General features: G+C 33.9%; 1 protein-coding gene across 2 annotated transcripts in view; it reads left to right on the top strand.

The window, feature by feature from the left end:
* Positions 1-18,224, top strand: part of Ptp69D (Protein tyrosine phosphatase 69D) — a 170,453-nt gene extending 152,229 nt beyond the window's left edge. For both annotated transcript variants that reach the window (XM_089097834.1, XM_089097908.1), the window contains exons 23-26: positions 4,938-5,081; positions 10,065-10,237; positions 12,536-12,671; positions 15,751-18,224. In XM_089097834.1, the coding sequence (XP_088953960.1) occupies positions 4,938-5,081; positions 10,065-10,237; positions 12,536-12,671; positions 15,751-15,819 (522 nt within the window). In that variant the 3' untranslated portion in view covers positions 15,820-18,224. The remainder of the gene's footprint in view (positions 1-4,937; positions 5,082-10,064; positions 10,238-12,535; positions 12,672-15,750) is intronic.
* Positions 18,225-23,579: the final 5,355 nt, after the last annotated feature.

Genomic DNA, 23,579 nt, shown 5'->3' with positions numbered 1-23,579 from the left:
TTTCAATAGCTTTTTATTGTCGACTTTACCGTTACCGTAGCATACAATGTTTTGAAAATTTGTGTTTAACATCTATGTAAAGATAATTACTTGAAAAAATCTCTGCTGGAGTGGAGGTTTGAAACTAAGATTTCCTGCTGCTTAGTAGGGTCTCCCAACTTTTTACCAATAGTTATACATGGGGATCTTTCAATAGCTTTTTATTGTCGACTTTACCGTTACCGTAGCCTACAATGTTTTGAAAATTTGTGTTTAAAATCTATGTAAAGATAATTACTTGAAAAAATCTCTGCTGGAGTGGAGGTTTGAAACTAAGATTTCCTGCTGCTTAGTAGGGTCTCCCAACTTTTTACCAATAGTTATACATGGTGATCTTTCAATAGCTTTTTATTGTCGACTTTACCGTTACCGTAGCATACAATGTTTTGAAAATTTGTGTTTAAAATCTATGCAAAGATAATTACTTGACAAAATCTCTGCTGGAGTGGAGGTTTGAAACTAAGATTTCCTGCTGCTTAGTAGGGTCTCCCAACTTTTTACCAATAGTTATACATGGTGATCTTTCAATAGCTTTTTATTGTCGACTTTACCGTTACCGTAGCATACAATGTTTTGAAAATTTGTGTTTAACATCTATGTAAAGATAATTACTTGAAAAAATCTCTGCTGGAGTGGAGGTTTGAAACTAAGATTTCCTGCTGCTTAGTAGGGTCTCCCAACTTTTTACCAATAGTTATACATGGTGATCTTTCAATAGCTTTTTATTGTCGACTTTACCGTTACCGTAGCCTACAATATTTTGATAATTTGTGTTTAAAATCTATGTAAAGATAATTACTTGAAAAAATCTCTGCTGGAGTGGAGCAGACTCCAGCAGACCAATGTTGAAACTAATGTAATGTAACTTGGTTACATTAGGGTTACAGTAGGGTTGGGAGACCCTACTGCTTAGTAGGGTCTCCCAACTTTTTACCAATAGTTATACATGGTGATCTTTCAATAGCTTTTTGTTGTCGACTTTACCGTTACCGTAGCCTACAATTTTTTGATAATTTGTGTTTAAAATCTATGTAAAGATAATTACTTGACAAAATCTCTGCTGGAGTGGAGGTTTGAAACTAAAATTTCTTGCTGCTTAGTAGGGTCTCCCATCTTTTTACCAATAGTTATACATGGTGATCTTTCAATAGCTTTTTACTGTCGACTTTACCGTTACCGTTAGCCTACAATTTTTTGATAATTTGTGTTTAAAATCTATGTAAAGATAATTACTTGACAAAATCTCTGCTGGAGTGGAGGTTTGAAACTAAAATTTCTTGCTGCTTAGTAGGGTCTCCCATCTTTTTACCAATAGTTAGACATGGTTATCTTTCAATAGCTTTTTATTGTCGACTTTACCGTTACCGTAGCCTACAATGTTTTGAAAACTTGTGTTGAAAATCTATGTAAAGATAACTTGAAAAAATCTCTGCCGGTGTGGAGGTTTGAACCTAAGATTGTCTGCTGACTAGTTGGGGCTCCCAACCACTGTATATAAACTTATACAGTATAATCACAACTCAATAATATTCGGCTACTAGTCTTTGCGCGTATAAAAGCTCCGGCCATTTCCTCGCCCATCAACAATTAAGTGTATATCTCTCAGTCATTGAATGATGATCAGAACTTGTATTATTCGTGATTGCGAAAACAAAAAGAAATTAGGTGAGTCGGCGAAGTGGTTTGCCACTGTCCCATCTCACAGGTATGACTTAACTAAGGGACCTATACAGGATTTCTAAAATGGGAGGGGGATTAAATTTTAGCAAATACAGAAATTTCTAGTGCTAACTTCTAATCAACACTGCAACAGGGAAATAACCGGAATTTCATAAATAGTGTGAGAGGGATCCACGAAGTGGCGGGACTATTCGGAATTTGTCACAAAACGTTATAGCACAAAGGGACAAACTAATAGTTTTAGCACAGATTATCTTTTAGATGTTTGACAATAATCTATTGTTTTAGATAGTAATCTTGCGCCATAAGTAAAAAAAATTTTCTTATTGGTAAGGAATAATATTCCCTTTGAATTTTTCATCTTTTATTCTTTTTTTGCCATAAAAACGTCCTTCGAACTTTGACGTAGGACCTTTGTTCTTCTTCTAATAACTGGTGGAATAGCCCTATCCAAGAAAATACTAAAAGTCTATTAGGAACTGTTTGTCTTGAAATTCTTAGTGAGTTTTCAGAAATTTGTAGAACGTAAAAAGAATTTTATTTGTATTATAAGAAGAATATAAAGTAAAGCTTGCTGTCACTATTGTTGTAAATATTCTGCCATGAACTTGCTAATTACGTAAGGCTTCTCATTAGGAGGGATTTTTTACTCATTAAGTTAACCCTCGCGATTTTATTCATTATCTTTCAGTTTTGGGTTATGTGCAAGTCTGGTATAAAACTTAGAATGTTTCAGAATTTTTTAAGATTATTTAAAATTATTTAATCATTCTAGTTTCCAAGTTTGTTGTCAGTTGTTAATCAATTTTATTTTGTCCACGGCATGTTTGGAGCCAGAGAGATGGGGTATGGTCCCTCACTAGGTCCGCCAATAGCCTTACTCGCATTATTTGCTGTAGCTTAATTATTAAGCTTTAATATGACATAACAAAAGTTTTTTTGCAGATGCCAAAACAAATGATTTTAGTCATGCGCATTTCTAGGATTTTCTTGTCTAGCATTCCTGCCCACCACGTAATTTTCATTTGAGAAAAAATTGATAAAACTATGGAACTGAAATATGAATGCCAAGACCCAAATTTCCTAATCAAATGTCATCACGTTATGGCATTGTTCAAATAAAACTTATTTTTATCTTGATGATCGTTATAAATTCATTCTTTATTTTCTTTCTATTCTTAAACAAATGTTATCTTTACCTTTTGCATTATTACAGCTATACTAATTATTCTCCTTTCCCTTTTTATCTCTTCGACATATTGCATTCTTCCTTATCCTATAGACGCCCTATTCCTCTTATTTCTTTTCCTGGCTGCGAATACCAATGACGCACGCATGCCTACCCATGAAAAAATCTGATGTCGCTTATGTTTCCACTTGTTTATATTTTCTCCGGAGCAGGTGTATATCTGTCCGGCTTTGGATAATGGTTGAGATAGGGATGCTTATTTACTTTCGCAATTCAACGTGGCAACACTGATGAAAATCTGATACTGCCTTAAAAAGTTTATTATTTTGAAACGACCGAAAGAAAAATCTTGGAAAATTACGGGTTTCCGTTGATACCACATAAGTTACCCCTGGGTTTTTATAAGTTAACTAAATACCAATATCTAGGGAAATATCAATGCCTAGGAAAATACCAATGCCTAATAAAAGTTGGGGTTCCCAATTTTTCGCCCTAACCAACAGGTTTACCAGGTGACCTTCCCATAGCCTTTTAATCTCGACTTTACCATTTATAAATCAAACTTAAAATAATGATTAAATACGAGATTAGTTTTTTGTACAGTAGAGAGTATACGCTTCTATATGGTATATTTATTTCTTCACTCTATAAAAAATATCATATGTTTAATGGTCATTTCAACTTGAAAAACTTTAAAAACCTGTATGACCCGTAGGTGTCAAAGTCATGTCAGGATGTATTTGTAGGACAGATTGTATGTAGAAGGGCCACCAAATTTGCTTTGGTAATTTTAAAAGCGTCTTTGTTATGCTGATATTTTCTTACTTCTTAGCTTTGTTGCTTTGTGTCTTAATTTTTGTTTATGCAGTTCTAGAAAAAAGGTCTATGCTGAGAAAATATGCTTGATATGATTTGTTTACAGAGCCCAGACTCTTGGAGGGGAGGGGGGTCAGGGGTTTTTGGTATGCTGTGCTGGTGAGTTGTAACATTTTTAGTGCTTTATTTTAATGTTTGAAACTGTCCAACAATAAAGTAGACTCTCCTACTTTGCTGTCCCTGAAAGAAGATCTTTTTTTGTATGTATGGATTTTGTGTGAAAGAACTGATTCAAACTGTCATCAACAGAAAAGGTAAAATGCAATCACATACAGAGCTTCGTGCCAGTAAAAAAAAAAAAAAAAAAAAAAAAAAAAAAAAAAAAATTTCACCAGCAAACCTTGCATTTCCACCAGTGCGTGTTCGGCATTGAGGTATACGCGTAAAAAAAAGGAACGCACAAAAAAAAGAATATATATATATATATATATATATATATATATATATATATATATATATATATATATATATATATATATATATATATAAGCCAATGGGGCCTTCAATAGATTACGGAAAGTATGGTGGTCCCAAATCTTCTCTATACGGCTAAAGCTACGACTCCTCAATAGCAATGTTATGCCAGTGCTGCTTTACGCAGCCAAAACCTGGCACCTGAACCAGGAATAGAGAGAAGAATACTTGCTTTCGAAAACACATGTCTCAGAAGGATTCTCAACATCCGTTGGCAGCAGAGAATAACATACCAATCCATCCGTGACAAGATTGGCCAGCCTCTTGTGACATATATCATAAGAGTCCGCCGATGGAGGTACCTTGGCCACGTACTACGTATGGACAATCTCTGACTACCAAATGCAGCGCTCCATTGGCAGCCATCGGGTCCATGCCGTAGGGGCAAACCTAGAAACTCCCTGCGTCGAACGTGCCAGACAGATCTCCGTAACCTGCACACATCAACCCAACCTCAGTGGGAGGACATACTTGCAGCAGCAAACCTGCGGGAAAATTGGCGGCTCCTTCTTGATGCCCTGGGTGCCTCTGGAGGCACAGGCGGATCTAAGGCTAAGGTAATATATATATAAATCACGTTTATTCGTTCAACGTTTACATATATGTAACGTTGTATGGCTGGTTGTATCTTCGGTTTACGTTTTTTTTTTTTTTTTTTTAACTAACTTTTTTTTTATAGTTTGACGTGGACGAATCCAGCTGTCCTAGATATTGGCCAGAAGATAATCAAGAAGTCACATATGAATGTATCACAGTTAAACATACGCACACTAGTACAAAACCGGTGTATATTAAACGAGATTTCACCGTCACCAATATCAAGGTTAGATTATAGCCCTTATTTCATTATTTTTTATTATTGTCTTCTTCTTTTGGTGGGATTGTGATCCAAAATGAGGATACAAACGAGATCCGGTGACACCATTCCAGCTGCTGTCCACTTCCCTGTTGATCTAAAGACAGTTTCTTTCTTCTCAAAATTATTAAATATTTCTAATTATCAAAGAAAGTGCCAAACTATTAAATCTAGTTTATATATAACAGGGGTTTTAAGAAACAATATTACAATTATTATATATAATTCTTATAATATCAAATTGATTGGCTATCTTTTAATTTCGACCGATAGAAACTTGGTCCTCTTTGGAGGGAATTGTAGTTTTGGGACCTCAGAGCTGCAGCACTACTTCTCCTGGTAAAATTGCTAAGCCATGACAGTTGTAAAATCAGGGTTGCCACCTGTAGCACGAAAGTTCTATTTTAGCACTTTCACTATGTGTAGCACTGTATCACGTGCTCAGTGTTGTCAAAACCCTGAGCTGAAATAGCACGGAAGTGCTATTTTACCACTATTACAGTCAATTTTTTTTACTATAGCACCGAAAATCGCTGTGAAGCACGCATATTTAGGCAATTGTAGCACTTTAGTAACTGCCTGTCGTGGCAACACTGCGCATGATGTTATGACATTATATAGATAATAATACGTAGTATATACCAAAAAATGTAATTTTTTGAAAAATCGTATCTTACTCCAACCCAACGATTTTTGGTCACTTAAAAACGACACTATGTCTTTTTATTTCCGTTAAAATGAGCCCTTCCCTAGTCTTCTAGGACTATTGGTTCTACCATTATCCCCTGGAAAAATAGCAAAACAAATAAACACGTATCCGAGATCTTTCTTCGAAAAAAAGAAATGCAAGATTTCTAGTTTTTCTAATTTGGAGTCTGAAACGTCTGTAGTACTCTGACATGCTGAATTTAATTATGTCATTTCATTAAGATCACTTGGATCTTCGGGATGTTTTTCTCTCTTTTTCGAAAGCTAAGTAATTTTTTTCAGGCTTTGAGCCTCTTGATGTTTCAGCTTCCCAGTAGAGGGGGCACTTCAATATTTTGCTGGGTTTCAGGCTATTTCTAGAAGTTCCTATAAACGTGTTTTCGCAGCAAGCTTTTATTTTCGTTAAGATTAATGTAAATAATAGTTACTGTTCCTGAATCAGGTTAAAATGGCGATTCTTCCTCACTTGTCAGTCCTTATCAACACGCGTTTTTAAATTTTCAGTTACTGTGTGCTAGGTTTTGTTCTTTTGTGATTTAGCTAAGAAAAAGAAGAGAAGTCATTTTAAATTGCATAAAAATCATAGCAGTGCAGATAGCATGACATCATTTTTGGTTATAAACATCATACTGGGGAAGAGAGGGGCCTCCAAGCTCTCCCCCTGATGCAGCTTCAATTTATGTATGATTCTAAAGCAATTTCAAATTTATTCCTCGCAAATACCTTCCCTCCCCAGTCCCTACATCCAATCCGATGCTTCATTGACTTTTGTTAATTTCAGGCCGAGCTAGAGCGAAACCTATTAGTATATTAACAATCATCTATGTCCGCGTAAACTTGACTGACTGAGAGAGGGTACTCTTATTCCCCCCGCGGTAAATCTTCCCGGAAAATTCTCTCCAAGGGTAAAATTGAGCAGCCAAAGAGAAATTAAGACAAATAAAAAGAACAAAGGAAAGTGTCTAATTGTATCCTACGCAATATATTATAAATAAGGAGTGGTGGGTCTTTGATTAGGGTGGGAGGGCAGATGCCACAAAGAGTGCATCTTAATGTCAAACATCCTAGCTCTCATTGAGTCTTCAGACAAATATAGAATTATTTCTAGGGAGGGGGGCAAAAACTTATATCTAATCCCTCTTGATTTTTGGGAATATTTCTGGTCTACGCCTTTATTATGAAAGTAAAGTGTAGCATTAAACCCTAAAATGAGCATAATCTATTCTGTTTAGAAGGGGTAACCTCCTTTTTGCCCCCACCCTCCATGGCTGTAGAAACTTCCGTGGATGCTCATTCGCCCAGAAATTTAGATTTCTGGTTCCTTTTTAAAAGTTAAAAGTGACTTGAGTGCAACTGGCCCCTGTCCTGATTTTTTTTTTTGTATGTCTGGTCCTTTCGTAACTCTTTTGGGCACCTGATCAACATCTCGGGATATCTTTGTTGTTCAGAATGGTTGAAAATCTCGAAAAATTTGTATCTAAGGATGACATAGCCCCCAGAACCCCTGGGATAATAGCCGTAAATTATGCAAATTACTATTCTTTACAGATATGTTTCAAAAAAGGGGCTGGGGCATGTTTGATCTTGTAGTCCAGTGGTGTGATACTTTCAGGGATCATTTTTTGGTCAAAAATATCTTTGGGAAGGGAGAGGGGTTGGGCTCGGAAATGAACAACACAACTTTTTTCCTAATCAATGTGAAACTTACTTGTCGTAAATCCTCGGGCCATAAACATAAAGATGTAAACCCTTAATCATTTGTCCACAACCATCCAGTAACCCACTAGCGAGGGTAAATAAAAAGAAAATATTGAAACGGCCATGGGAAGGTTTATTCCAAGCTGGAATAGGGTTTTTGTTTCTTCTCATGATGGTGAGCGGTAAAACGAGAGTAAGGGTTCTCGGCCATAACGATTTCTTTTGCTCGAGGGAGAAAATTTCATTTTGTTCTTCTTTTTCTTCCTCAATGCCGAAGAAGCTGAGCTGATGCCGTCAGATTAAACGGCAGTGCGCCGCCGCGCCGATGGTGCGCTCGCTTACCGCCGAAATTTTTTCTACGCCATTGCATTACTTATAGATGGTGTAATTTATAGATCAAACTCTAACCCATAGTAACCGAAATATTAAAATAAAAAGTAGTTTTTAACAAAACTGAATCATTATATGGTACAACATGATGGCAATACACACTTATGTGTTGACAAGATGATATAACACAGTATCTTTTAAAAAAAATTCTTTTCTGGGGTATGGTGTCATATTTGACTGACTTCGCTTCCTGATTCCCTGTGGTTCGTTCTTTACTATTCCAACTTGGAAATAGCCAAAGGCTTTTCCTGTGTAATACATACATCAATTATAATTGCCCATTAGAAGTATACATCAATCGGATGAAGAAAGCCATCTACACAGGAAAGGATACTCGATGTTTTTTAATGACCCTTTATTGATTTTTAATCGTATTTTTTCATAGTTGCATCGTTACCTGCAATCTAGTAAGTGATGAACCACGGCCCGTAGTAACCAAAAATTAGAATCCGCGTTTTAATAAAAAACTGACTACTAATAAGGAGCGAATAACTTTTTTGAGGCTATTGCTCTTCACTAGGATTTTAGCACGATGTCATGACATCGTATAAAACAAGAGCCCTATTTTTGTTAAAAAATCGCATTTTTTTTTTTAGTGCTATCAGGAAAAATGTATTAGCCTATATGGAAACCGTTCCGGCTCCTTTCTTAGCCTTTGATTTAAGTGGGTTGGGATACTCTCTTTTGCTATTTCACTTACTAAATCACAAATTGCTGATACTGGAAATTTTTTTCCTTCCTTTTTGAAATGATAGCAAAGTCAAGTTTTTGAATTGTCATTCTCGTAAAAATTTATCTCCATTTCGCAGTGAAAAAAAAAGGTAAAGAACATGGACTTATACTTTACAGTCCCTAACAGTGACTCTGATCTCTGCTTCATAGCCCTGCGGCAAGGAGGTGTGTTGGGGGGCTGGGGGCCAACCATCCTGTGCTTTCGCACACCCTTCCTGTTTACCTTCCCCGGATTTCCCTCGTCCTCTCGGACAAGGAATCCTATATCCAGCGCACCAATCCACTCGGCTAGGACGGCCATTTCGCAGTGTTCTATAAACGTTTGGAAGTATATAAATCTCAAAACCTTGTGAAGTAAATGTGCTTTTGCAAGTGCGACAAGTAAGTAATATCGGCTAAAGGAATCATTCTAACTTTCTTTTTCATTTTGAAAAAAGGAATTTATGGCCCGACAGAATGATGACTACTTCGTTCTTGAGGGCAGACAAATTTGGGGGAAATATGCAGCTTATAGATATGTTTGCACACAGATCTAAGCCGGGAGAGGATGGATTATTCGCAAATTTATATTACAATTTTCAAACTTACCGGGAGATGGTCCTTCAGACCAATCCCACAGGTTGAAAGTTTAAAGACTGTGAACTAAAACTCGACTTTTTTTTGTATCGTATCTCCGCCCTCCGCCTTCTCCCTCTGTTGAGCTTAGGTACAGCCAATAGAGAAGTTTCATAGAAAATTGAAAGTGAACTTTTGCTTTAACCAAACACGATTAGAATAGAGGAGAAATAATATTGTGCAAAAGGTTAAAAAATAAATAAATGAAACAGATAAATAGTTTAAAATAAAAAATTTCCCTGCATTTCATGAGGAATCTTGAGTCAGCAAAGGGCCCAGCGTTGCCAATTCATATTCTGGAAACAGAATTCTGACCAATCCGCCCTTGAGGCCAGTCCCATGGGATGGAGGGGGGGGATTACCATCTGTCAGTACTATACGGAAATCAGTAAAATATCCTTATATAGAGGAAGAAATACTAAAATTGAGAAACGCTAGTGTTTACAATGCTGAAAAGAAAATATTTGAGCTGAAATTGAACTTTGGAATATTGCTGGCAAATTTTTTTATGTGTTAAAGTTTTGGTTGGTTTAGCATCGTAATTTTTTCACTTTTTTAAAACTAGATTCATTCATGACCTAGTGAAGTTTGATATGCACTGAAATTTTGAAGCCGCTAGTTCCTATACAATTCTAAAAAGTTGAAAATGGTGTGTACAATTTAAATTTCATGTCATTAAACTTTTTTATTTTTTTTCTCAAGATAGCTTTTTCGTCTATATCCATGTTGTAAGAATAGAGACATACATGTTTAATAATAATAATATAAGTTTGTTTCATTTAATGAATTAATTTTGAATTGTTCTAGACTTGCGAGGAGATAAAAATGAGTCAACTGCAATATCTTGCCTGGCCAAGTGAGAGGGAGGAGGATTGTGTGCCAGACTCTAGTCAACTCGAAACCTTTGTACAGTTTGCTATAGATTCCCTGGCTCTTCGTGAGAGGCTCCCTAATCCTGGTCCCATGTGTGTCCATTGCTCGTAAGTAACTCCCTGTGAATGTTGTTGATATAGTTGTTTTTAACTCATAGATGGTATGACAAAAAGGCAAAGTAATTAAATGTGGCTGTGGCTCATAACAGCTAGCCGGCCCTGTGGCCAGTTTATATTTGAATGAGAATTTTTTTTTATTTAATGGAGGATGATGAAACTTAGTGGTCGATCACGTGGGAGACTCCGATTTAATCCTATTCTCGAATTGGAAAGACGGGAATATTAAAGAAACGGCCAGAATATAGTTATTTGTGGTAAATTTGTTGGTCATCAAGGACATTCTTTAGTTTCTTAATTATGGTAATAGAAGATAATGCTAAACTATGTATGTTTATCTAGTTTTCTTTGTTCTTTTTCTTCTTCTCTGTAATCAGTATTAATTATTTGTGATCTTACTAGTGTGGCTTATAAGAATGTCAACTGGTATTGTAATTATAAAAATGTAAAATCATCTACAATATTTTACTTTTTCTTTTTCTTTTTTTTTTTTTTTTTTTTTTTGCTGAAAAAAGTGCCTTGATAAAATATGAATTACATTTTTCAGCATCGTCATTCACTCTTATACCAAAATTCATAGTCACTTATATTCTTGAGACTAAAACTTCACAACTTTACCAAAAGAAAAAATCAATAATTTTGCTACCAACGTATTTTTTATTAAATGAAAAGTTGTAGTTATAACTCAGTTGGTGGAAAGCTGAGCAAATACAAAGAATATAGAAACCTGACAAGAGAGGAAACTTGATTTTATCCCTAAGAAATAGAAACAATAAACGCCATCTAGCAAATAATCTTAAAGTTAATTATGAGAGCTTAGTATACCAATGGGAGTGACGATGAAATCTGATTGTTTGAATTGGGTAAGTGGAAACTTACACAACAAGATATATCTTTAAAAATCAAGAAAAATTGGAGCTCATATTTCAGTGAAGAGCCCGTTTTTGGTATTAAAAAGAATTGAATGTGGTGAAAATCTGCAAAAAAAATAAGCAAAATACATATGGCGCTAAATAGCTTAAGAAGGTGTAATTTTTGTAGATGTGGTTTTTGTAGATGTCTCTGAGAATCAACAGATTGTTAATGTTTGAATTTTCATGACCGAAAAATGTTATCAATAAAACTGGTTTGTTTTGCATTTTATTTTCTCGGTAACCGTTTTGAGTTTGACTTGTGTATTAATTGTAAATTCGGTTCTTTGGGTTGCATTCGTTTATTGAAGATGATTTGTGGTAGCTTTATGTTAGAAAATTATTTTGACTTTATTTCTGCTCATTTTTGGTTGGAGGCTCTTTACTTTTCTTTAAGAAACTTCTTTTGTGGGATTTTTTTTTAATTAATCAAAATATAGGTAGACTTTTAATTGAAGACTAGATTTAATGAGCAAAATTAAGCTTATTCTGAATTTTCTAGTTCTGCACTGTCAGTGGTGCTAATAGTTTCAATTCCTATTATATCCATATCCATCCTATACCCATACCCATTAACCAAAGATCCATCTTATTAGTTTCCTATACCATACATTGCAAAAGATTGCAGTTTATTCTTTATTATTATTTAATTGTTTGTTTATTGTTTCATTACTAAATATACCTTTGGACGTTTACTTAAGCAATCTCAACTACTATCATCGCGTTCCGAGAGTCGTAAATTACCCTTGCTGAGTGATGTAACTTCAAGAAGAGTCTAGCTTTGAAAGGATTTTCCGTGTCTATCAATCATTATTTATGAAAAGTTAGATATAGACAAACAAATGTCTCGTATGAATTCACGCTTGTATATTGCTTATCTTAGTGATAAAACTTCTGAGAATAGGTTACGTTAGGTACTATAAGTGCCTAATGTACCTCCCTCAATCATACCGCTACAGGAAAAGTGTCGGATATTATCCGCGGACAGATACCCTGGCACAGCTAGCTGAATTCGCGTCTAACCTAGTAAATAAGACACGAGACCATTCGGTTTCAAACGACCCACTTCAGACCTTTTTTAGTTATATGTGTATGTTCTCTGTCTACGTTGTTTTTTTTTTTTTTTTTTTTTTTTTTTTTTTTTTTTTTTTTTTTTTTTTTTTACTCTGCATTCGCCTTGTTGTATTTGCTGGTAAAAAAAAAAAATCATTCATTTTGGGAGGGGTAGATTTGAAAAAAATACAAAGAAAATGAAATGAATGAAGAATTTTCTGTGAAATCGATACGAATTCATTAGATCAGCGTCTATTTCCCAAATGTATCCAACTTTTCCTAAAAGGTTGGATCTGTGGTCAGTAAGTTTTATTATATTTTCAAGAAATGGAAGCTCTCGTTCGTCTGTTCTGGTTGCACTTTGTATTCTGATGCAGCAAGTACGAATCGAGGGAAAAGTCGATGTCTTCAATGTTGTGAGGAAGCTCAGGTCTCAAAGGCCCTCTATGATTAGTCACTATGTAAGTTTTGTCCCCCGCCCCTGCATCTTTCTCTCTTACTTCCTCTCTCTCTCTCTTTCTTGCTCTCTCTGTCTAGCACTCCCCCACTCTTTTCCGTCTCTCTGTTTAGGTATCCTTTAAGATAGAACTGTTAACAGTTTTTTTTTTTTTAATTTGAAATTTTTTATTTTATTTTGTGTTTGTGTGTCTTGATCCCGAAGTTTTTTTTTTTTTTATTTTTTTTTTTTTTTTTTTTTTTTTTTTTTTATTCTATTTAGTATTAAATAAAAAAAACATGTATTTATACATGAAAGTAAATAGGGAGGCTAAAACTTAAATCAAACCGAAATTATCCTACGTGTGGCGGAGGGGGAGGTAGCCACCCATTTTTTATGCTTGATAAATTTTAAAATGTTGTAGATATAAAATTAAACTTTTAATACAGGACAAGCTAAACATTAGCGTAAATTAAGGGATATTAGTGGGGGGGGGGTAACCCCCTCTCGTATATAAGATGTATTATGTTCGTTTTAAGTTATAACATCGCCCTTTAGTGTCATTTGAAAAAAAAAATGTTTTATTTAAATTTTATCTGTTTTGATGTTCTTATGGATTTTTCCTGAAAATGAGTGAAGCTATCGCCATGTCTCAACCCCACTTTTCATGCTAAATTTTAACTTTTATGTAACAGTGGATAGAAAGTGAAACTCAGCGCGAAAGAGGGTGTACCCAGGAACCTTTTTTGTCCGCCGGGAGGGGGGGGGGGTCTACCCAAAAAAACTTAAAAAGCGCATCAAAAACTCGCTTATGCATTTTTTTTTTACGTTTTTACGAGTCAGACAAACATTTTTTTTGGGGGGGGGGGGCTCAAACCGACTAACCCTCCCATGAAGACGGCCTTAGGTGTGCCCTTAAATAAATCTGGGTTGAGTAATAATTGTTGCTGGAAGGTGCTTCTGTTTTCACCCGGGCTTTTTGTAGTTAAGCTTATTAATTTAATATTTTCTTTCACATTGAAAATATTTCTTCAATAAGAAGGCTTTTGAGTATTGAGGTATTGCTATGGAATAGATCCCACTAACCCCCATTCTCAATAGTTAGAAAGAATTCAAGGCCGTATCCAGGGGGGGGGGTTACCCGGTTTGAACCCCCCCCCCCGAAATTTTTACCGAGTCGAAAATAAGTCGAAAATTAGTAAAACCTAGGTAAAAATCAGTAAAATTAGTCGAAAACTGAGTAAAAAAATAGTACCCCCCCCCCCCGAAAAAAGTCAAAATTAGTAACCCCCCCCTCCCCCCCCCCCGAAAAAAATTCCTGTTTCCGCCCTTGAAAGAATTAGTTAGAATTGAAGTGAATTCATGCCGCTTATATGAACTATTATTGGTTTAGTGCTTCTTAATACCAAATCCAAACTAGTGTCATCATCAGGGCTTTTAAACAAGTTGCAACTCTGACTATTCATAAATAAATTAATGATGTTCTTTGAAATCCTATGCAATACCAGTCCAATTATAATTATTGAATGTAATCGTTAAGATTGTAATTAAGCAATCATTATTATTACTTGATAATAAATAAGAATTCTTGATGCCTGTTTGATTACAGTTGATTTTAGCAAAGGAAGGATGGTTAATCCCTTTCAATCAGTATCCACTATTGCATTAAGGCTAGACAATGTTTTAAGCCAACTTTATTTTAAGCCAATTCCTGTGGGTATTTGCCCCTGGCGTTTTTGCCGTTAAGTCGCGGACTGGGGTGAATATCCCCTTATAATGAATATGAATCGATTTGTTGAATAAATTGTTAACTAGATCGTCAAATAAATTGTAGGATTTATTCTTTGAATTTATTCGTTAACTAAATCATTGAATTTATTTGCTGAATTAATTGTCGAATAAATGGTTGAATAGTTGATTCATTGAATAAATAGCTGAATTTGTTTGTTGAAGAAATTGCCTAGTAAATTTTATTAATCGTAAATATTTCAGTTTCATTGAATCTATTGATTAAAATGCCAAGTGTCGTCAAACACTAGATGGTGTTGATATTTTTTTTTGTTGACGCTAGCACCAGTTTTATTGAATTTATTGAATTTATCATTAAATTTGTTCGTTAAATGCATCGTTAAATAAGTCTAATTTCGAATAGCAAAAAAAGCTAATATTTTATTTTTATGTCTGTTTTTTCCGAATATTGTATAATTTGTGTCCACTTCTCTTGGCTTTGTGAGTTCTTTTTCATTGGCAGTTTTTTGTTTTTGTTCAATTCTTGAAAATTTATTAGACTGGAAAAAATGCCAAGTGTCGTCAAACACTAGATGGTGTTGATATTTTTTTTTGTTGACGCTAGCACCAGTTTTATTGAATTTATTGAATTTATCATTAAATTTGTTCGTTAAATGCATCGTTAAATAAGTCTAATTTCGAATAGCAAAAAAAGCTAATATTTTATTTTTATGTCTGTTTTTTCCGAATATTGTATAATTTGTGTCCCCTTCTCTTGGCTTTGTAAGTTCTTTTTCATTGGCAGTTTTTTGTTTTTGTTCAATTCTTGAAAATTTCTCTTAAATTTTTAGAAAATATATCCAATTAATGTCTTTGCTTTCTTTTGTATAGGGAAATTTGGGTTCATACTCGTATTTCTAAGAAATTGTACCAGAAGTTCTGGTTAAATATATTTATGTGCTGAACAAAGACTATGTATAACTTATAAAGAATGGACAATAGCCATAAAGTCGATAAAAAAAAAACTATTATCGCCATGTACGTCTGGTGACACCTGGCATTTTTTTCAGAGTTGCAATCGATCTTTCTTTCTTTTTTCTTTTTTTTTCTTTTCTTTTTTTGTGTGTGTCAGGAACTGAGATCACATACTTATTGCAATCCTAATTTTACCAATTACCTTAATTAAACTAATTATTTTTATTATTAGACTGGAAAAAATGCCAAGTGTCGTCAAACACAAGATGGTGTTGATACTTTTTTTGTTGACGCTAGCACCAGTTTTATTGAATTTATTATTAAATTTGTTCGTTAAATGCATCGTTAAATAAGTCTAATATCGAATAGTAGAAATAAAGCTAATATTTTATTTTTTTCAGAACCATTACAAGTTCTTATATGAGACGATATCATCGTATGTATCTGCCTACCCCCAGGATCTATGTTGACTGCCTATAATATTTATTTCTACTGCTTCTAGTGTATTTAGTGAATGATTTTAAAAGTTATGTGGATAGATGGAGTTACTACTCGTTAAATTTGACTGTGCAGCTGGACTTAAATAGTGGCTAAGAAGAGTTTGAATTACTTTTTTTTAGCATTTTTGTGCCAACATAGCCATGTTGGCTTTATACTCGATCTGTATTAACAGTTTTTTGTCAACATCATTTTTAATTGAAGATACAAAGCCAAACCTACTTCTTTTATGTCTGTTTTTTCCGAATATTGTATAATTTGTGTCCCCTTCTCTTGGCTTTGTGAGTTCTTTTTCATTGGCAGTTTTTTGCTTTTGTTCAATTCTTGAAAATTTCTCTTAAATTTTTAGAAAATATATCCAATTAATGTCTTTGCTTTGTTTTGTATGGGAAAATTTGGGTTCATACTCGTATTTCTAAGAAATTGTATCAGAAGTTCTGGTTAAATATATGTGCTGAACAAAGACTATGTATAACTTATAAAGAATGGAAAATAGCCATAACGTCGATAAAAAAAAACTATTATCGCCATCTACGTCTGGTGACGCTTGGCATTTTTTTCAGCTTTGTAATCGATCTTTCTTTCTTTTTCTTTTTTTTTCTTTTTTTTTCTTTTCTTTTTTTATGTGTGTAAGGAACTGAGATCACATACTTATTGCAATCCTAATTTTACCAATTACCTTAATTAAACTAATTATTTTTATTATTAGACTGGAAAAAATGCCAAGTGTCGTCAAACACAAGATGGTGTTGATACTTTTTTTGTTGACGCTAGCACCAGTTTCCACTCTTAAAAGTTACCCATACTCTTTGGTCAGCACATACATATATTTAACCAGAACTTTACAATGAATAACGGTTTATAAGAAAGTACTAATGTGAACGTACTAACAAGAGAACGCTAACTATAAATGAATACAAGACATTGGTTCATTGAACAAATAACACAAACCAACAACAGGCACGTGTATCAACTAAACATAAACGTGTTTAAAGGAAATCAATGCTTTACAAGAACACAGTAGTGAATTGAAAATATTTTTTTTTTATTAGAGTTCCTAACTTATCAATTATTAATGAACTAATCGCCAAACACAAGATGACGTTGATAATTTTTGTTGACACTAGCGCCAGTTGTCACTCTTATGAGTTTACTCTTATGAGAAAAAAATGTGGATTTTCGAAGTCGGGTGCAAAACCCGTAGAAAAGGATCCAACATACCTGTTAATAAGTTATATGCCCGTAAATACCTTGTTAACGAGTTGTCATTGTTCTTGTTTGATTTTCCTGAAATGAGTAGTTCTTAGAACCAAACACAGAAGTGATTATGCAAAGATAAGGTGACTAAGTCTTTTGGCACTAAACCACAAAGGGCTTAAAAGGTGCAGATTGTCGATTTGGTTTCTGAGCTCTCCAAATCTCTTTATATTTAGATCTCTTGGAAATTTACGTTTTGTTTGAAAAATGTTTGGGTAGCTCTTGAGAGAAATGTGCTAAATAGAAAACTGCCATAGTATAATGCTTGGACTTATTGACACTTTTCCTGATTCGAAGGATTTGTCTTATCTAACTTATAAAGGAGCTTTTTTTACCCGTAAAATAAACTTACATTCAAGAATTATCTTTTTTTTACTTACCTAGACACTAAAAGGCTTGCTTAAACATACTAATCATCATCAAACACACTAAGTCATTTTCTGATCTTATAGCCTCAGTTTTGCACACTTTCGGTGTACAAAGTCGTTCGGTCTCCGAAAGCGTGATGAACTAATGTGGCAACGCTGCGCACTAGCAAAAATTCAAGGAATGCGTTTTTCAGGCATCTCTTCTCTGGTGTAAAAAAGCACGCATAGATTCAACATAAACTGACAAAAGACAAACGCTAAATATCACCTTCGTCTCACTAATTTAGTAGACAAGCAAGTTAAACTTAAAACGTTCATTGCGCAGGGTTGCCACGGCGAAAAATATGTAATGACACCATTAGGAATATAGTCAATTTTATATAAAGTAATTGAGGGTAGAATGTTAAAAGAAACTTATAACCGAATACTTCCAACGTAACTTCCATTTCCAGCCTTAATTAACTGAATCTATGTTACTAGTTTTTTATACAATAGGTTTGTACAATGAATTAAAGACTTCATAATTAGAAAAAGCGTCAATTGTCACAAAAGCTTGGCTCTAGATCCTTTTTAAGCATGCGCCTTGGACTGTTGCCTCATTTGCCCAAACCTTTATATTTTGTTTCCTTTTTTCTTTTTGTTTCTCTTATTTCTTTCTTTTTCAAGTTTTCTTTGGCTTAAATTTTTATATTGTGAACACAAATACAATCTTTTCCAAGAATCCAGTAAGCTCAAAACGCTAGTGACTATTAGTAATTATGTATGTGTATATGCTATATATATATATATATATATATATATATATATATATATATATATATATATATATATATATATATATATATATATATATATATATATATATATATTAATGTCTGCAACCGCATGTGATGAAAATGAGGATATTTGCCCTGTAAATAATTTGTTTGTCTCCAAGTCCCTTTAGCTTGAAAGAATATGAAATAATTTTAATCAGATATTATTTTAGAGTGGTTAGTGTATCTTTTTGGAAAATAAGGTGAGATAACCCCTTATTTGGTTATGAAAACCTAGTATTTATTGTATGATTTAATTATTACTTCTATAATGTATAAAAATTAAATTCATGAATATCCTTCTGTATACGTTCATACTTCGAGTTAGATAGCAAATGTCAAAATTCATTCGAAATATTACGCTGATCTTGCAGATGGAAAGAATAAAGACTGCCAATTAACAAAACTCGTATGAAATCAGCGAAATATTTAAAACTAATTATTCGAGATATTTCTTAGTTTGACAAATGACAATTCTTAAAATTCATTAAGAATAACTAAATTGATATTGAGGGGTAGGAGGGGGAGGTATTATTGTTGAGTTGGCTGTCATATTTTTTCTTGTATAAGGCCTGTGATATTGCTGTTCAGAAGTGTGTTTTTTTCTCTCTTTTTTTTCGAATTCAACTTTCGTTTTTCTGGCCCTTGTCAGATTTTCAGTCAGGATATTTTAAAAAGAAATCATTTTAAAGATGGATAATTGTTATGGCAGTACGGATTAATAATCATAGATAGTCTTATTTAAACCTTTTGACTATATCAAAAATTGTTCCTTGTAATATATTTTGTAATTTTGGATTTCAAACCTGGGGGGGGGGATTTGAAAACAAAGAATAGCATTACTAAATATTTTACAGTAATTGCCTTTTTTAAGTTTTTGTGTGATGTTTAATTTGTTCTTTTTCGTACATTTTTTCTTTTTCGTTTCTTTTTCTTTTAAATTTTGTCATATATAGTATGTATATTCTTTTTTATTTGAAACTTGGAAGTTTTTATGAAGGAACATTCGATTAGTTGCAACGAATCAAGATAGTGTTTTGTTCTTACTGAGTCCAAATGGAATTTCTTATGCGAATCATGGGTTTCTTTTCTTCTTTTTTTTTCTTTTTTTCTTTTTTAAATAGTGTCCTTGCGTTCCGTTTGGCTGGTCTTCAGAAGAGACGGGAATTTTTTATTTGGAAAGACAATTGTGATCAAAGTTGAAGAAATTCATGTACGATAACAAGGAAAATTTGTAGTACAAAAAAATCGTCTAAATTCTAGTCTTGGAATACATTGAATAAAAAAGAATCAAACTCTAGGCAGTCCCTACAACAAGATACTAAAATGTGTGCAAATGTCCGCAATTTATTGGAGTAGCAACAATTTTTATCCAATTTTACCGGTTAACACCAATAAAATGTAAAACATTAGAGTTCTAATCCAAGAAATACATTTCTATATACACTTGGTTGTTTGTACTGGCAAACCAAACTACAAAATTGCATTCTGGATTGTAAATTTTCTGTTTCGCGATAATCGTAACCATGAAAATATTGTCCAACTGACAACTGGGGTGTTGAGTTCATAAAAAAACATGCAGGTCGGCGTATGGCAGGTACCTATCTACTGATTCTCTGCCTTCTGCATGGAATGCAATGCGTAACTGGGGACAGATCATCCGATGCTTTCCGTGTTATTCCACCACATTTCTCCAGGTATCTATTTGGAGATGGGGCAACTGGCTGAGCTTTCAGAGTCACACCCCGTAACCCCCGTTCCAAACCAAATAATCGGCAACACCAGGATTCAAACCCCTGCCCTTACGGACACAGACTTGCAAGGGTAGTGCGCTAACCACTTTTCGGGTGCGAGGTTAGTAGATTGTGATCTATGTAGTTTATTTGACAACTATGCTCGAAAAAGACTTATAGATTAGTATTCAGTTTTTCAAGGATTCAAGGAAGAGTAGCTCTCCAAAAGTTGGAGTTTTCAGCTGAATAATATGGCTTCAATTATTTACATAGCACATTAGATCGTAATGGGTAGTCTTAGACGTGGCTCTCTTCAAATATGTCCACTCTCAAGGTATCCATGAAAGTAGTTTTTCCAATAAATATTGTGATCCTTTGCCAAAAAAAAAACTTCTCTAATTCTCGGCTCAGTGCAAAGTAAGAAGATGATAAAGATACTTCAGAGCCATTGATGGCGCGTAAGGCGTCCAATCGACGTTTCAGTTTCTCGGTCTCTTATTTACAGGAACAGGTAGCAAGCCTGTCACTCAACCTTACTGCAGTGAGGATCGAGCCCCATGCCCAATATTGCCAAGTAGAGCATCAGTTACGTATAAATAACGGTTTAATAGCGAAAATCATTTTATTTGACAGTGAAACACAAAAAAAAGTATGGATATTTCGGTCACATACACACTGACCACTGTGTATGTGACCGAAATATCCAGAGATATTTTATCTGTCTAACTGACAAAAAAAAAGGATTTTCCCTAGTGAACTATTATTTATTCGTCATAGACAGTATGGACTGTGAAAATACCTAGAGCACCAATTCACTAAGCTACCTCAGGGCTAAAAATAATATTGATATAAAATATAGGCTTTTCAAACTACCCTGATGATTATTGTTGCAAAAAGATAGATGGTGTTGGTTGTTTTTTTTTCTCAGATTAACTTGAGTTTACTCTCCTATCATTTTTCTAAAATATAAGCCCCGAGCATTTCTTAGTGTGAAAAATTGTATCATTTGACCTTAAATAGCCCAGGTAATTATAGGTAAGCATGTCTGCGACAGAAGGTTTTCATTCCATTACCTCCCCCCCCCCAAAAAAAAAACATGCGAAGTTCCGCATTTTGTACATTGGAGCTTGTAACCTCTACAATAGAGTTCTCTGGTATACTGAATCTGTTAGTGATTTTCATTTAGATCACTTGATGTTTTGGGGGTGTTTCATTAAATCCAATTAAAGCAATTAGATTAAATAGTCCTGCAATGTTGCAACCAAAATCGTCCGAGTTTTCCTGTTACTTTTTACGTTTGCTTTAGAAAGGCTAATGTATAGAGTGCATATGTGTAACATTCAGGAATCAGTAAAGGTGGATTATCGCTAGGATGTTCATTGTCTATGTAAAAATAATTTCTATATTCTCAGCCGAATATGTGTACTTGTTGATTAACGTCTGTGGTTTGTTATTCAATTATTGCCTACTCTTTATTTTAGTATGGATAAAATAGTATTAGTATCTTGATTTTCATTTTCTTATCCCACCAATTGCGATGTTTTTTTCTAATTCCTTTATTTCGTCATGTTACCTTGTATATGGGCCTATATATTAATCAGATATTTTATTGACTTCATTTGATATAATAAGTTTCTAGTAACATAATTGTAAGGCATAGACTGTGATTTTATTTTGGATAAAGGAAATCAAGAAAGAGGCGCGAAAATTCTATAGCCTAGCTATAGTCTACTATAGAACAAGCTATAGCCTACCATAGATCAAGCTATAGCCTACTTCAATTTTTGCTTTTGGGTTTTAGTTAATGCATTAAAATGAATAATAGATAGATTCAAAGAACTTACCTCGGTCGAGGCTTAATGGACTCAATAGATGCCGTGTAATTAATCAAAAACATTGTTCGAAATGCAGAAACATGTGTTTTACCAATCTGTGTTTGATCTTTGAATATCGCTCTTTACTTAATATATAAAAATGTAACGCTAACTACGTTCTTATAGCAAGAAGCAATATATTGGAATTTGTTTCATAATTTTATGAATGACTAATTTAAATATCATCAAAGAACATGTTTGGCGTCACTTCAAATTGTGTGTCCGTTGACGAGGCCTAACTGTAAATTTCATGGTATGTAGAGTGCCATTTTCAACCCAAATAATGAACAGAAAAAAAAAATCTAATTTGTTTTCAAATTGGAATAAAAACTAGATTAGTTATTTTTGTCTTGCCTTATTATTTTTATTTCCTCTTTGGCTTGGAGCAGAAAGTAGGAGTAGGAGTAGTTTTTGAAAACAGAGCAGAAAGTAGGAGTAAGAGTAGTTTTTGAAAACAGAGCAGAAAGTAGGAGTAGTTTTTGAAAACAGAGCAGAAAGTAGGAATAGGAGTAGTTTTTGAAAACAGAGCAGAAAGTAGGAGTAGGAGTAGTTTTTGAAAACAGAGCAGAAAGTAGGAATAGGAGTAGTTTTTGAAAACAGAGCAGAAAGTAGGAGCAGGAGTAGTTTTTGAAAACAGAGCAGAAAGTAGTAGTAGTCTTTGAAAACAGTGCAGAAAGTAGGAGTAGTTTTTGAAAACAGAGCAGAAAGTAGGAGTAGAAGTAGTTTTTGGAAACAGAGCAGAAAGTAGGAGTAGGATTAGTTTTTAAAAACAGAGCAAAAAGTAGGATTAGTTTTGACCAACCAAGCAGAAAGTAAAAGTAGGAGTAGTTGTTGAAAACAGAGCAGAAAATAGGAGTAGGAGTAGTTTTTGAAAACAGAGCAGAAAGTAGGAGTAGTTTTTGAAAACAGAGCAGAAAGTAGGAGTAGTTTTTAAAAACAGATAAGGGAGTAGGAGTAGGAGTAGTTTTTTAAAACAGAGCAGAAAGTAGGAGTAGTTTTTGAAAACAGAGCAGAATGTAGGAGTAGGAGTAGTTTTCGAAAACAGAGCAGAAAGTAGGAGTGGTTTTTGAAAACAGAGCAGAAAGTAGGAGTAGGAGTTGTTTTTGAAAACAGAGCAGAAATTAGGAGTAGTTTTTGAAATAAATCCCATCTAAAATTACCCATTAATATCCTAAAACACATAAACAAAAATGTATGCAAAAATACTTTGGTGTACCTAATCTTTGCGTTACATTTTGAAAAATCACTTCTGCCAAAAGGGTACAAAAGGTACACGTGTTAAAAATTTTATACTGGCCTGTTTTACCATACTAAACAAGTCGAACCAATTTATAACAAATTCACGAAATAATATGAGCAGATTTAAAGGTCTTTAGGTTGTATCCAAAAACTTTTGTTTTAATTTTAGCTTTTTATTGAAATCTGAATTTCAATAAAAAAAAAAATAAAGCTTATTTTGAATTTTTATATTTCTTCTGGGCAAAACTGCATCGTCAGAGGTACTAATAGATTTAATTCACATTAAGCCACCAACGCGTCCTCGTTTATCAATTTTCATTCTGCACTGAACTTGATATTAATAAAATAAGCTAAATGTAAACTAAACAGGAGAAAAATTTGTAGGTGTCAAAATGCTACTACAAACACAGTTGTCGCAAAACACATTTGGACTTTTAAGGAGAACA

This window comes from Artemia sp. Qi Xiang Cuo, chromosome 1 (assembly GCF_049724085.1).
Source record: "Artemia sp. Qi Xiang Cuo chromosome 1, ASM4972408v1, whole genome shotgun sequence".
Lineage (NCBI taxonomy): Eukaryota > Metazoa > Arthropoda > Branchiopoda > Anostraca > Artemiidae > Artemia > Artemia sp. Qi Xiang Cuo.
This window is presented reverse-complemented; position numbering and strand designations above follow the sequence as displayed.